This window comes from Watersipora subatra, chromosome 3 (assembly GCF_963576615.1).
Source record: "Watersipora subatra chromosome 3, tzWatSuba1.1, whole genome shotgun sequence".
Classification (NCBI taxonomy): domain Eukaryota; kingdom Metazoa; phylum Bryozoa; class Gymnolaemata; order Cheilostomatida; family Watersiporidae; genus Watersipora; species Watersipora subatra.
Window position 1 is genome coordinate 58,906,554 of NC_088710.1, and position 16,343 is coordinate 58,922,896.

General features: G+C 33.1%; 1 protein-coding gene across 1 annotated transcript; it reads left to right on the plus strand.

The window, feature by feature from the left end:
* The first annotated feature begins 607 nt into the window (after positions 1-607).
* On the plus strand, positions 608-15,257 carry LOC137391641 (uncharacterized). Its single transcript, XM_068078160.1, has 12 exons — positions 608-746; positions 1,696-1,729; positions 2,743-2,860; positions 8,296-8,475; positions 9,083-9,209; positions 9,554-9,769; positions 12,430-12,568; positions 13,200-13,343; positions 13,458-13,607; positions 13,733-13,985; positions 14,267-14,363; positions 14,741-15,257. Exons 1-12 carry the CDS (start codon positions 683-685, stop codon positions 14,863-14,865), a joined length of 1,647 nt encoding a protein of 548 aa, XP_067934261.1. The 5' UTR covers positions 608-682; the 3' UTR covers positions 14,866-15,257.
* The last annotated feature ends 1,086 nt before the right edge of the window (positions 15,258-16,343 follow it).

Consider the following 16,343-nt stretch of genomic DNA (forward strand, 5'->3'; position numbering starts at 1 on the left):
ATTGATTAGCGATTGATTCACAGTTCAAGTTATTATTATACTAAACTGTCATCAAAGGTTATTAAGGAGGACGAATACTGGTCCATAAAAATTCAGCAAGTTACTCAACAAAGATAATAATATACATTGATTTTTTACATTTGGAGGTTAGAAGATTTCCCGAACTATGTGTCTATTTGGTAACTCAAGCTAATTCAGTGACAAGATATTTCAGGATGAATATATGAAAAACTATGTCAACATAAGATTTATCCACGCAAAATGTGGTGTTTTTATTGTGGTACTATATGGTTTAAAGCTCTGGAGGTCAAAAGAAAAGACAACGGCTGGCTCTTCGCTGACGTTGCATAACTAGAAGGGCAAGCTTGTGTTTGTTTCAAACATTCTCAGTTCATAGTAGGATAATAGAACAATAGTTTCATACAGCATCCTTTACGCGTGTGCCATGGTTACAGTTGTTTATACTGGACTATTTTCGTCCATGTGGTGAATGAGCTTGTGAATCCATGGTCCTGAAACAATAACCTTCAAACAATGTGTTATCGATATTAATCAAAATAATCGATTAATTTGTGGTAAACAGTTGAGGGCTATCTACGACACAATTCAGATAGGCATCTAGGAAGTCTCCACTTACCATAAACGCTAAGAGTTTGAAAAAAGAAAAAGATATTGGAGGAAGATGGCGAACACCAAATTGGTGCTGAATCTGGTCATCGTTTGTATCTGCACTTCGTTCACGATTGGTAAGAAGACATTACAATCAGATTTAAGGTGATTTATGCATCGTTTGGCCTAATTTGTATGAGCACCAAGTAGAGAAATATTAAAATTCACAACTGTGTGTTAACTAGCCTAGGCTGGTACCTCCTTTTTTGATCTTACAAACACTCTGGTAATTTGCGTTCAGATCAACTAAGTACATCGAATATACTGTTAAACAAGTTGTTATAAATACAAATTCTCTCATTCTAAAGTTGAAGTATGTATACTGTGGTTTCACCGTTTTTATCATAAGTGTGCAACGCTATATGTCCGTTTTAAATTACAAGCCTATTCAGTAAACACAAATTGCTATAACTATACGGAACCAGAACTCTACAGACATCAAGTTGTACTATGCTACTGTGAACTATATAATTTGTATGCTTATCAAAACTTCTGTGCGTCAGAGAGACAGAGGTGAGCTTTGGTGAGACAGATTCAAAGCTAAATTTTTACATACATGCATGTTGGTAGTTTCTTAGTTGGCTTCCTGAACAACCTATTCCATGTCAAGGCTCTTCAGATCAAAAACTTTTAGCTAGCTTAGGTGTGGCTTAAACACAAACTCTTACTGCTTGACGCAAACCGTCAGCTCCCGCTGAACCAAAAAATCTTGGAAAAAGGCACTTCCCCACGTTGTCAGGTTTTCTCTTAAAGCCGTATTGCTTTCAAAATTGATCTTTCAATTCTCATGAAGTCTATATTTTTGTAGATTGTAAAAATCTAAATCAGAATCCTTGCGATAAATTAGTGTTGACGTAAACTTCTGGATAATATGATATATCTTAACAAAATAATTTCAGATAACAACTTTCAAACAAGGACTTTAGAGAAAAAGCAAGACTATAGTTTATCACAATCAGCTACTTTTTAGTGTGATTGTCTGAATATTATTTAAGCCTATATCTTAATTTGTTTGTCTTGTTTTAGCCTGTGAAGATTGCAGCGACCTCTCCGGCAATGAGTAAGGAAGGATTGTGTACTGCTTTATTGATCTGGTTTGATAATAGCACTAGTTGAAGTGTAGCATCACGTAAACAACCTCTACGCCTGTTTATTGATTTCAATCACACTGGGCACGTGTTCATAGATCATATGAGTTTATAAATTGGAACTCTATTCATTAACTACGTCTTAGGAATGCGCTAAGGTTCTTCCATAACTGATGAGAGTAGTACAAGACATTTTTCCTCACTGTTGTTATCCTATTTAAAAACAAACAACGGTTAAACCTCAACTTATGGTCACCCATACAAACAAGTTTTTCGATGCGCGATGCAAAATTTGAATCAATATCTATTTTAGCATGCAAAGTAGCTCGAAACCCTACAGTGTTATGTGTAAAAGTAAAAAAGCTGCCATAAATTAAAAAAGGAAATGTATGAATAATTACAATAAAAATTATGTTTAGTATCAAAGAGAATAAGTTATGCTGAGTACATATATTACCCACTAACCTACACTTTCATTCAAGCGTCACCAGGGGAAAACCACAACAAAAGCCTCCTTCGCCAGAGGAGTACTTCATTAATTCAGTTTTTGCATAAAATTTAGGTTTTATATTTAGTTTTTTTACATAATTTTATACCATGAATTTATTTGAATACTATATGTAATTAATTTCAGCATTTATTGCTGTTTCCTAAATTTAAAATTCTAAGCAACTTGTTTGCTACGGATTTATTTAGATTTATAAATAAATTTATTCAATTTGAATAAATTATGGGCTGTGGAACAAATTGAACAGAATACAATCCATTCTTTTAAGTATATTTACTTCAAATATGATCATTTCAACATACAAAGTACTCCAAATATGATCGTTTCAACATACAAAGTACTCTAACTACGATCGTTTCAACATACAAAGTAATATCGAGATGTTTGTCAATGTTGTGATGGTAAGAGAAAAAATGAAACTTAGGAATTGCTTTCATAGCCATATGCCAAAGCTATAGTCTAATTTCTTATTTGCAGGTATACAACAGTATCTTATAGCTCTCAAGATGCTGATGTAATAAATCCTGAGCGTGGAGGAGCTGTAGTCATTGAAAGCTTTGCGGACGCATCACTTGGCTCGACATCTCCATTGACGGTAAACTGGTAGAGAAAAATGGATACAATATATTTTTGAACAAAATTGCAGATTTAGCCTTCCATTTCACCTTAGATTTAGTTTTACTCAAAAGTCAAGCCATTTTTTAACCGAGCAGAGACCAGTAGTGAAAACAAGACACCTGCAGCAACTGTCATTAGATTAAGTCAGAGCAATCATAGCAAAGGTATAAAATATGTAGAAAGCAGGTCAATGTAAATTTTACTAAAAAGTTTGAGTATCTTGTATGTACGGTAAGCCATCTGTCTGATGTGTATTACTTGTTTATACTGAATAAAATACAGATATTTAAGCAATGCTGTTATTGCTACTTTCACATTATATAAAAATTTGCTTGTTTTGTAAATTCACAAAAAAATTCAATCATTAAAAAATATTGGCCCAGACTTATTCCGCTGCCGGACAAATGTAAAAATTTAGGAAAATTCAGAGGTCAGCAAGGGCTTTGTGAAGGTTAGCAAAGAAGCCCATGTAAGCTCTGTGTATTTTAAGGTTAATGTGTCATCTTAACATAGCAAACCAAAAATATTATTGCTATTAATTTCTGCAATTGGGAATACCGCTTTACACTGGAGTTTGTTGATGCAATGCTAACTGCATTAGATACAATATTTGGTGAAGTAGGTGCTATACATGGTGCAGTAAAGGCAACACTTAATAAACTGGATTTAATACTTAATGCTACAGATGCAATAATTAATGCTACAGATGCAATACTTAATGCTACAGATGCAATAATTAATGCTACAGATGCAATACTTAATGCTACAGGTGCAATAATTAATGCTACAGACGCAATAATTAATGCTACAGATGCAATACTTAATGCAGTGGGTGCAATAATTAATGCTACAGATGCAATACTTAATGCTACAGATGCAATAAGTAATGCTACAGATGCAATACTTAATGCTACAGATGCAATAATTAATGCTACAGATGCAATACTTAATGCTACAGATGCAATAATTAATGCTACAGATGCAATACTTAATGCAGTGGGTGCAATGCCCGATACAGTAAAAACAGTATATGATGTATTGGATGTTGATGCAATGTACAATAATCCTTCGCTACTTTAAGGTTCAGCTTCCACAACTTCAGTATGTTGTGGAGTGAAAAATATTCATTAAAAGTTTGAAAAACATAATTAGAAAAAGAAAATAATTAAATTACAGAGAATACCTAAACTACAGTAATCTCGCTCATACTCTGGCCCAGTGAGATCACTCTATGAGCAACATTGTGGTAACAGTCATCGTACTTCACCGTTTTCTTATTACATTTTGGTGAAGTGTAAAAATGCCAGCTTTTTGCGACACTCTTTATTCATAAATCAGCTTAAACGCCCTCAACCCAGCGTCTATTGAACATAAGAAAAGGGAAACATGCTTACGACTAATGAAAGGGTGCCTTTATTAGATACGAGCTTATTGGTTTTTATTTCTCGAATTTTTATTTTTCACTGGCTGAGCGGAGAGGTGCCAGTCCTGATTGATGCCGAAAAATGAGGGAATGAGATATTAGATTTCATACTACATGTATTTGTTATAATATAGGATGTCTTATATACAGTATTTGATGTATTAGATACAGTATTTGATGTATTAGATACAGTATTTGATGTATTATATACAGTATTTGATGTATTAGATACAGTATTTGATGTATTAGATACAGTATTTGATGTATTAGATACAGTATTTGATGTATTATATACAGTATTTGATGTATTAAACACAGTATTTGATGTATTAGATACAGTATGTGATGTATTAGATACAGTATTTGATGTATTAGATACAGTATTTGATGTATTAGATACAGTATTTGATGTATTAGATATAGTATTTGATGTATTAGATACAGTATTTGATGTATTAGATACAGTATTTGATGTATTATATAGAGTATTTGATGTATTATATACAGTATTTGATGTATTAGATACAGTATTTGATGTATTAGATACAGTATTTGATGTATTAGATACAGTATTTGATGTATTAGATACAGTATTTGATGTATTAGATATAGTATTTGATGTATTAGATACAGTATTTGATGTATTATATAGAGTATTTGATGTATTAGATACAGTATTTCATGTATTAGATATAGTATTTGATGTATTATATAGAGTATTTGATGTATTAGATACAGTATTTGATGTATTAGATACAGTATTTGATGTATTAGATACAGTGTTTGATGTATTAGATACAGTATTTGATGTATTATATAGAGTATTTGATGTATTAGATACAGTATTTGATGTATTAGATACAGTATTTGATGTATTAGATACAGTGTTTGATGTATTAGATACAGTATTTGATGCATTAGATACAGTATTTGATGTATTAGATACAGTATTTGATGTATTAAATACAGTATTTGATGTATTAGATACAGTATTTGATGTATTAGATACAGTATTTGATGTATTAGATACAGTATTTGATGTATTAGATACAGTATTTGATGTATTAGATATAGTATTTGATGTATTAGATACAGTATTTGATGTATTATATAGAGTATTTGATGTATTAGATACAGTATTTCATGTATTAGATACAGTATTTGATGTATTAGATACAGTGTTTGATGTATTAGATACAGTATTTGATGCATTAGATACAGTATTTGATGTATTAGATACAGTATTTGATGTATTAAATACAGTATTTGATGTATTAGATACAGTATTTGATGTATTAGATACAGTATTTGATGTATTAGATACAGTATTTGATGTATTAGATACAGTATTTGATGTATTAGATATAGTATTTGATGTATTAGATACAGTATTTGATGTATTATATAGAGTATTTGATGTATTAGATACAGTATTTCATGTATTAGATATAGTATTTGATGTATTATATAGAGTATTTGATGTATTAGATACAGTATTTGATGTATTAGATACAGTATTTGATGTATTAGATACAGTGTTTGATGTATTAGATACAGTATTTGATGTATTATATAGAGTATTTGATGTATTAGATACAGTATTTGATGTATTAGATACAGTATTTGATGTATTAGATACAGTGTTTGATGTATTAGATACAGTATTTGATGCATTAGATACAGTATTTGATGTATTAGATACAGTATTTGATGTATTAAATACAGTATTTGATGTATTAGATACAGTATTTGATGTATTAGATACAGTATTTGATGTATTAGATACAGTATTTGATGTATTAGATATAGTATTTGATGTATTAGATACAGTATTTGATGTATTAGATACAGTATTTGATGTATTATATAGAGTATTTGATGTATTAGATACAGTATTTGATGTATTAGATATAGTATTTGATGTATTATATAGAGTATTTGATGTATTAGATACAGTATTTGATGTATTAGATACAGTATTTGATGTATTAGATACAGTGTTTGATGTATTAGATACAGTATTTGATGTATTAGATATAGTATTTGATGTATAAGATACAGTATTTGATGTATTATATAGAGTATTTGATGTATTATATACAGTATTTGATGTATTAGATACAGTATTTGATGTATTAGATACAGTATTTGATGTATTAGATACAGTATTTGATGTATTAGATACAGTATTTGATGTATTAGATATAGTATTTGATGTATTAGATACAGTATTTGATGTATTATATAGAGTATTTGATGTATTAGATACAGTATTTCATGTATTAGATATAGTATTTGATGTATTATATAGAGTATTTGATGTATTAGATACAGTATTTGATGTATTAGATACAGTATTTGATGTATTAGATACAGTGTTTGATGTATTAGATACAGTATTTGATGTATTATATAGAGTATTTGATGTATTAGATACAGTATTTGATGTATTAGATACAGTATTTGATGTATTAGATACAGTGTTTGATGTATTAGATACAGTATTTGATGCATTAGATACAGTATTTGATGTATTAGATACAGTATTTGATGTATTAAATACAGTATTTGATGTATTAGATACAGTATTTGATGTATTAGATACAGTATTTGATGTATTAGATACAGTATTTGATGTATTAGATATAGTATTTGATGTATTAGATACAGTATTTGATGTATTAGATACAGTATTTGATGTATTATATAGAGTATTTGATGTATTAGATACAGTATTTGATGTATTAGATATAGTATTTGATGTATTATATAGAGTATTTGATGTATTAGATACAGTATTTGATGTATTAGATACAGTATTTGATGTATTAGATACAGTGTTTGATGTATTAGATACAGTATTTGATGTATTATATAGAGTATTTGATGTATTAGATACAGTATTTGATGTATTAGATACAGTATTTGATGTATTAGATACAGTGTTTGATGTATTAGATACAGTATTTGATGCATTAGATACAGTATTTGATGTATTAGATACAGTATTTGATGTATTAGATACAGTATTTGATGTATTAGATATAGTATTTGATGTATAAGATACAGTATTTGATGTATTAGATACAGTATTTGATGTATTAGATACAGTATTTGATGTATTAGATACAGTATTTGATGTATTAGATACAGTATTTGATGTATTAGATACAGTATTTGATGTATTAGATACAGTATTTGATGTATTAGATACAGTATTTGATGTATTAGATACAGTATTTGATGTATTAGATACAGTATTTGATGTATTATATACAGTATTTGATGTATTAGATACAGTATTTGATGTATTAGATATAGTATTTGATGTATTAGATACAGTATTTGATGTATTATATTTAGCATTTGATGTATTAGATACAGTGTTTGATGTATTAGATACAGTATTTGATGCATTAGATACAGCATTTGATGTATTAGATATAGTATTTGATGTATTAGATACAGTGTTTGATGTATTAGATACAGTATTTGATGTATTTGATACAGTATTTGATGTATTAGATACAGTATTTGATGTATTAGATACAGTATTTGATGTATTAGATACAGTATTTGATGTATTATATACAGTATTTGATGTATTAGATACAGTATTTGATGTATTAGATATAGTATTTGATGTATTAGATACAGTATTTGATGTATTATATTTAGCATTTGATGTATTAGATACAGTGTTTGATGTATTAGATACAGTATTTGATGCATTAGATACAGCATTTGATGTATTAGATATAGTATTTGATGTATTAGATACAGTATTTGATGTATTATATTTAACATTTGATGCAGTAAAAATATCATTTTTACATGCAGTACAAACATTATTTTAAAACTATCTACTTTATTTTAAGCTTTTCACTTCTGAGTCATCGTTAAACTTATCATATATATTTGCCATTTTGTGTAACCGAGTTTCATGTAATGCTTTAGCAACATTTTATTAACTTGTACCATGATTTTAGAAAGACTCATTAGATGCTGTCCTCAGTGATTATGGCACAATCAGCTTGATCTGGAGGGAATATTACCTTGACTTCCTTAGTGAAATCGGTGACTATAAGGATGTCATACAAGGAGATATGGATGCATTGAGGGCAAATGGCTTCAAAGTCATTATACGATTCGCTTATACCAACAACATGGTTGGTGTAATCACATCAAGCATTGTTTGATTTTGAATCTTTACTTTAGTACATTATTGATGTACTAAAGTGTACTTTAGTACATGTAATTAGGAGTCATATCCTGCCTGTTATAGCGAATAACTCATAGCTCGTGTTTTTTGCCGTGAACCGAAGACCACCACTAGTTTGGTATCAAATGAAAGCAATGTATGCTTGAGCCATGTAATCATCTGGCATATGGAATGCATCGAAAAATCATGAGCATCTAGCATTTTAGTTGAAACTGTCAATTTCCTAAACAACAAACATGAATCACTATGAGTGCAACATTATAAAAAACTTGAAATGTGTTTATACTTCATCTTTTAATAATTCGTTTTATAGATGATTGTTTTACTGGTTCTATCTGTACAATCATTTTGATATTATTCATTACCAATTTACCAGCTTATTTTAGTCAGTCCATGAGTCTAAATTAATTAAAATAAAATAAGTATGGTTAGTTGTAGTTGTAAAGATATAGTTAAAAATGATTGATCAGTTCATAGCCTGAACAGTGATACTCTGATTAATAAAAACTCATAGTCTGCGCAGAGTAGAGAATGATAAACATAGTCTGCTGCAGGATTATACTGGCACGACTGAGATGGAGTTGGAAGATATCATCAACCACATCACTGAGCTGACCCCAATTCTGGAGAATAACATTGATGTGATACTCTGTGTGCAAATGGGCTTTATCGGAGTCTATGGTAATGATTTATCTGAGTCTATTGTAAGGAGTTATTTAAATCTATGTTAAGAACCTATCTAAGTCTATGATAAGGATTTATCTAAGTCTATGGTAAGGATTTGTCTCAGTTTATTGTAAAAAAATAATATATCATCTGATTTTGTGTTATTCCATTTTTATCTTATTGAGAAAACAATATTTCTCAAAACCGTTTTCTGTATTTTATTAATGTATGATATTACATGACCTAGATCATTAAACCATGTTATTCCATGACCTAGTTTATAAAACTATTAAAATACTTCACCTAGTTTATTTATGTAACTATGATGGTGCATGACCTAGTTTATTTATGCTCTGTAGGACAATGGTACCATACAGTCCAATTTGGTGACTATGGTATTATCACCGACGATGAACAGGCTGACCGAGATACCGTCCTTACAACAATGCTGGCAGCTTTACCGACTAGCAGAAGTGTACAATTGAGGACTCCTGCTTATAAAGTAGCATTCACTGGCAGTACTGGACCTCTCACGACAGCAGACTTCGAAAGCGGAGCCACAACCTCTCGAATAGGTATGCATTACTATCCTGCCCTCATCAGGTAAAATTATCAGCATAAATGCCGATCAAGTAGCCTGTCTTAGACAATTGATCCCATTTACTGCACACCTAACAATGATAGAACATGTTCACTGGCGCTTCTTGATATTGCAGCCTTGAATAATCCAATGATAGTCATCACATACCACTTGTAATTGAACAAAGCGGCATGAAGTTAAACCTGTCCTCAGACACCAGAAGTGATAATTGTTAGTAGCAATGAGTTGTATTACATTACAACGTAATGTAAACCATCTGACTCTGATTTAAACCAGAGACATTCACTGTATAAGAAATCAACATTTTTTATTTCGCAAAGAATATTTCCAATTGCAATAGCTAAAGATTGGCTGACAATTCAAGTCTGTAGATATGGTTTATAATGCTTAACAATTCTACTCCAAACTTGGTTAATGTGGTCAGCTGTTCATTGCTGACGTTCACTGTCCTTCGCTGACTTTTGCTGCAGTACACTGATAAAGAAGCAAGAAATACTAATAACAGCATGACTTAAAAACGCCAACGGATGCTGTTAAACTAGAGCTTTCCAATTTTCAAAAATCAACAGACGATTCGATATTGCGAATAGACGATTCGTGATATATAATATATCCTGAACGAATATATCATGATATTAGTGTTACGTAGAAAATCTGTAAATTTTTGTTAATATTTATATGTATATTTGACTTGAATAACGATTATTATATTATTATAACAATTATTTTACAAATGCCCGTGTGTGTGGAAGGCCATGGAATGAGCTTATTATAAGACTAAAAGACCCGTGTGTGTTTAGTTCCAGTATCACATGTGATCATCTATGAACTGAAACTAAAAGACCCGTGTGTTTTAGTTCCAGTATCATATGTGATCATCTATGAACTGAAACTAAAAGACCCATGCGTTTTAGTTCCAGTATCATATGTGATCATCTATGAACTGAAACTAAAAGACCCATGCGTTTTAGTTCCAGTATCATATGTGATCATCTATGAACTGAAACTAAAAGACCCGTGCGTTTTAGTTCCAGTATCATATGTGATCATCTATGAACTGAAACTAAAAGACCCGTGCGTTTTAGTTCCAGTATCATATGTGATCATCTATGAACTGAAACTAAAAGACCCGTGCGTTTTAGTTCCAGTATCATATGTGATCATCTATGAACTGAAACTAAAAGACCCATGCGTTTTAGTTCCAGTATCATATGTGATCATCTATGAACTGAAACTAAAAGACCCGTGCGTTTTAGTTCCAGTATCATATGTGATCATCTATGAACTGAAACTAAAAGACCCGTGCGTTTTAGTTCCAGTATCATATGTGATCATCTATGAACTGAAACTAAAAGACCCGTGCGTTTTAGTTCCAGTATCATATGTGATCATCTATGAACTGAAACTAAAAGACCCGTGCGTTTTAGTTCCAGTATCATATGTGATCATCTATGAACTGAAACTAAAAGACCCGTGTGTTTTAGTTCCAGTATCATATGTAATCATCTATAAACTGACACTAAAAGACCCGTGCGTTTTAGTTCCAGTATCATATGTGATCATCTATGAACTGAAACTAAAAGACCCGTGTGTTTTAGTTCCAGTATCACATGTGATCATCTATGAACTGAAACTAAAAGACCCGTGCGTTTTAGTTCCAGTATCATATGTGATCATCTATGAACTGAAACTAAAAGACCCGTGCGTTTTAGTTCCAGTATCATATGTGATCATCTATGAACTGAAACTAAAAGACCCATGCGTTTTAGTTCCAGTATCATATGTGATCATCTATGAACTGAAACTAAAAGACCCGTGCGTTTTAGTTCCAGTATAACTCACTCTGAAAATCATCAGGCTTGAGATAAATCATCATTACACGATTATCCAGCAAACATTAGCCAGCAAACAATCAAATTGCTTTATGTTAAACTTTATGAAACTTTACGTTAAACTCACTTTTCTAAGCAAAGCATGGCGAAATTAATCCTTTCATTGCTAACCAAAAATTGAGTGAGTTATATCAACCTTGACCTTTGAATTAACATTTTCTCCTTGTGTGTATGCTTGAATTAGTAAGGTGCATCAAAAGATATGGTGAAATCATAATGGTTAAATTGTATGAAATATTGTTGTACAAGATGGGAATCAGATTTTTAGTACACGTATTATAAAATTGTGTGAGTGTTTTATCTGTAGTTTGGTTACGAATAACGATATTTATGGTCAATAGTTTTCATTAAAGGTTTTGCTGATAAAAGTATACACTTAAGTAAATAGGCTCTCAAGTGCAGGAATAACCTTTATGTATTATGGCTCAGTTAAATTATATTAGATAGTATTTTTAACAATGCTAAATAGATGATTCTGAAAGGATGTGATGTTGTTTGGCCAAGTGATGACTTGGATAGTCGCTGTTCTCTTTTATGTAGTATACAGTCACCGCTGGAAAACTCTGCATGAGCAGATAAGCTCTTTCTGTAGCGTTAAGGAATCCAGCAGGTTTGCCTTTGAGTGTGTAAACCACCAAGAGAGGCTATATGATATACTTTACTGGGGGGCTTCTGAAGGTCACAACTTCAGATGTAAATAAGTGAATACAAAATACAGGCTATGTATCTCGTTTCCTTGCAGGCCACTATAGTAATTGTTTTCTGTACAATCAGACGGATGCTGGCACTTACAGCGATATTGTTGTGGACTATGCGTATCTTCAAAATGAGACAGTATTTGTACCGATGGGTGGAGAAACATGCGGAGCTAATGCACCAAGGTGGGTTAACTGTGTGCTCTCACTACCCATAACCTAGACCTTATGGTGAGTGACTGTCTTTTCTCACTACTCAGAGAGTCACAGCAGGGTCATGGTTACAGCGGTTAATTGAGTGTTCACAGTGTTTTCACCTTCTGTGTTGTCATTATATATTCAAAATTATCCAACCTCAAATCATGGCATAATGGCTCATTGCATTTTCTACATGCGAGAGTATGCAGCCTCTGACCCTGATGCGTTGATCCACTTAGACCTTTGAGTTAGCAAATAAACTTCAAAATATTATTCGATGCCAGCCTGGTGCACAAGTACGTTTAGATTTATACATACTGTAAAACCTCTAATTGAACGTCATGACGCTCTGTTTTTCAACCTCCCCTGTATAGTGGCGATCAAATAAGGGTGGCGTTTAAATGACGTTCAATTGTGGCGTTTTACGGTATACTTCACTGGTTAGCAGATGGTAGTCACGTATTCGAAAATCTTACTTTTTGTTTTATTTTTCTTTGAGCAAACTACAGACGACTACCGAACCTTGTGCTCTCTTGCTTAATGTATAAAGGATTTTAGAAGATTCTGTCAGTGTTAATATTTTACTCTGAGGAGAATAGATTATCCTTGTGTTGTATAGAACTGAATGCACTACTGCTGAGCAAGAGCTAAGCAGGTTTCACTATACCTACCTGAACATAGCTGGTCGCAATGCTGCTAAGGCGCCTGATACAGCAGTGATTGACTCCTGGAAGAGTGGCGGTTGCTATGATGATATCCTCACGTGAGTTAATAAGCCTCTTTGATCCTACTGTAGATAGCTTGTCTCTTATTGCTGCGTGTATCTTATCGTAAGGTTGGTAAAAACTGGCAATAACTGAATGATTGTTTTTTGCAGAAAACTAGGATATCATCTGCGACTTGTTTCTGCTATTCTGCCAACGACCGTGCTTAAGCAAGCTGATGCTTGCTTTAGCTTAACTTTGACGAATGATGGCTATGCTGCTCCGATCCATTCCAGAGTTGCTAAAATAATCCTCAGGCTAAGGTAGTTACTGACTGCTCACTTCTCATTACAAGTTGCAAATTTTATGTTTGAAAATTTCTTGTTTCTCTCTGGTTGGCCTCCACTCATACTTTGACCACCGCAATGTGATACATTGTTCCTTCTAGAGTGGATCCATTTACTAACTATACAACTGGTGAAATATCTGAGTTTAATGATGCAAGAACATGGGGTCCTGAGGATGGAGATATAACTATCACATTTTCCCTCAAACTGACCGTACCAGCAGGTGACTATGATGTCCTTTTAGAACTGGGTGACCCACTGCTGCCTGGAATCCCCGCCTACAACATCCTCTTTCTCAACAAAAATGTCTCCGAATTTGAGACTGGCCTCAACAACCTTGGACATGTGATAAAAGTACGTTCATATGACATTCACTAGGAGGTGCTTGTTACTATTAGAGACGCTCAAATAGATATGATGGCAGGGTTTATACCAAAAGCAAGCTTCTAATGTTCTTCATAATTTTAAGTGTAAATTTCATAGTTAAGTTTTGTCCTTTTTTAAATTATTGCCCTGTATAATTGTTAAAACTTGGCACTGAGCCAACGGCAGCTCCGTTTTACATATATTGAGCCCAAGTAAGAAAACATAAAATCTCATGTTAGTATATCAGGTCTATACTGTTCCTGTTTTAGGTGGAGGAAGAATCTGGAGCAGGCACCTGTGACGGCATGACAGAGAAAACAGTGACCAACAGCACAAGCACTGCAAGATGTCTCAGCGGCTGTTCAGGTAAATCAAACTGCAATATATTGAAATAACAAAGAAGCTTCTTACCTGCTCATAAGCATTTACAACCAGCTCTCATAGTATATAAATACAGATAAGAAGTGGTGCGCTAGGTAAGCTCTCATACCATATCAACATAGATGAGAAGTGATGAATTAGATATATCCAAAACATAGACTTACTCATTGGCACAAGTGTATGCAAATCTTGACCCAAGTTTTAGTAGAAAGTGATGTGAACCTTAATCATATGTCAATATTAGACCCTCTATCCACTTACACAGTTCACTTACTCTGTAGAGATGTACTCTGTAGCACACGGTTGTTATAAAAAATAGTTTTTATACGCTCATTTCACTGTATTTTCTACTATTTATACAGGACTCCGCTACACGAGTTATACACCAAGTTTAGAAACAACGACTGGCAACCAAGCTCCGCCAACACTTCTCATCAGCTGTCTCACTCTCTCCTCGTCTCTAGCGGCTACTTGGTGGCTGGGCTAAAAAGCCATATTGGCCCATAAGCTATACTAACTCGAATGCTTGACCCACTTATGACTTACCTGCACGTAGGTTAACTCTAACTTTACCTTCATACTTGTACTTACTAGCTATTTAGTTTGGTGGCCAAATGACACGCATTGCTTACTATTCTGGAAATGAGTGCTAGAGATGGTGCCACAGGCAGGTTTCTTCTCTCAAGTCACTTTTGTAACCAGATCCATTTTGCTGAGTTCAGGTGATAGGTCACTTAGTCAGCAAACAATAATGACACAACAAAAATGTTTTGTAATGTTTTTAAGCCACTGCTACGCTCTTGCTTTTTTATGATCACTATGAACTCTTATTGTAAACAATTTACACTTTTAAATATGTGATTATGGTTTGTTTTATGTTAAAATATACCATATAATAATCAACATAAAGGGGTTTCCTTGTCTGCAATACCTGTGTACAAGTAATTGGCAGCCAGCAGCAAGGCAGTATAGCCCACAACCAGCTTCCAAAGTGTTTATACAAAAATGGTATAAATATTGCTTTCTCACCGCTGAGAGAAGCAATAATAGTTTACTGATGTATGTTTTTACACTCAGAAAGTGCATGAGAATCAGGAGTGCCCTAAATTAACAGGTGTGTTGGCCATTGAAGTATCATGGCTTTGGTAGTTTGCTTCTGAAGCAAGGAAAGATCTGTAGTAACCATTCATCATTTTTTTGACGTCATCAATTCATTTGCACACGCGCTCGTTCACGAAAAAGCCGCCATATTTGTAGAAAAAGATCGTTGTTCTCTTATTTAATAGTATTTTTGTGTGTCATTTTGATACTATTATAAAAGAATTGCAAACAAAATCATCGTTTTCAAAATTCATTCCAGAAGCTTCGTGTTTTTAACTATAAAAGTTATTTACAAAGATGGCCGACAATGATAGAATGACATCACAAAAAAACCAAGTATAGGTAATGGTTAGCAGGTGATATGCTAGTGATGTGTTGAGAGGAAGGTGGCAGATGAGAAAGAAGGGATATTGTTTTAATATCTGGGTATGGAGAATGTAAGATAATTGCTAAACATTATTGGTGTATGACGCTGTGATAACAGTGGGTGACAGCAGTGGGTGACAGCAGTGGGTGAGAGTAATGAGTGACAACAGCAGGTGGCAGCAGTGAGTGACAGCAGTGGGTGATAGCAGTGAGTGACAGCAGTGGGTGACAGCAGTGGGTAACAGCAGTGTGTGACAGCAGCGGCAGGCAGTAGTAAGTGACAACAGTAAGGGACAGCAGTAGGTAGCAACAGCAGTGGGTAACATCACTAGGCAACAGCAGTGGGTGACAGCAGAGAGTGACAACAGTGGTTGACAGCAGTAGGTAATAGAGGCAAAAGCTTTCATGTGATTGGTTTCCTAGATAGATGTTAGGTTAACAGTGGATGGTAGGCAGCAGATGGTTGGCAGCCAATAATTGGTAGGCAGTGCAGGATGA

Coding starts and splice junctions, on each gene's coding strand:
- LOC137391641 (XM_068078160.1), top strand. CDS start 683: ATGGCGAACACCAAATTGGTGCTGAATCTGGTCATCGTTTGTATCTGC. Junction 2,861..8,295: donor GCTCGACATCTCCATTGACG/GTAAACTGGTAG, acceptor CCATGATTTTAG/AAAGACTCATTAGATGCTGT. Junction 9,210..9,553: donor GGGCTTTATCGGAGTCTATG/GTAATGATTTAT, acceptor TATGCTCTGTAG/GACAATGGTACCATACAGTC.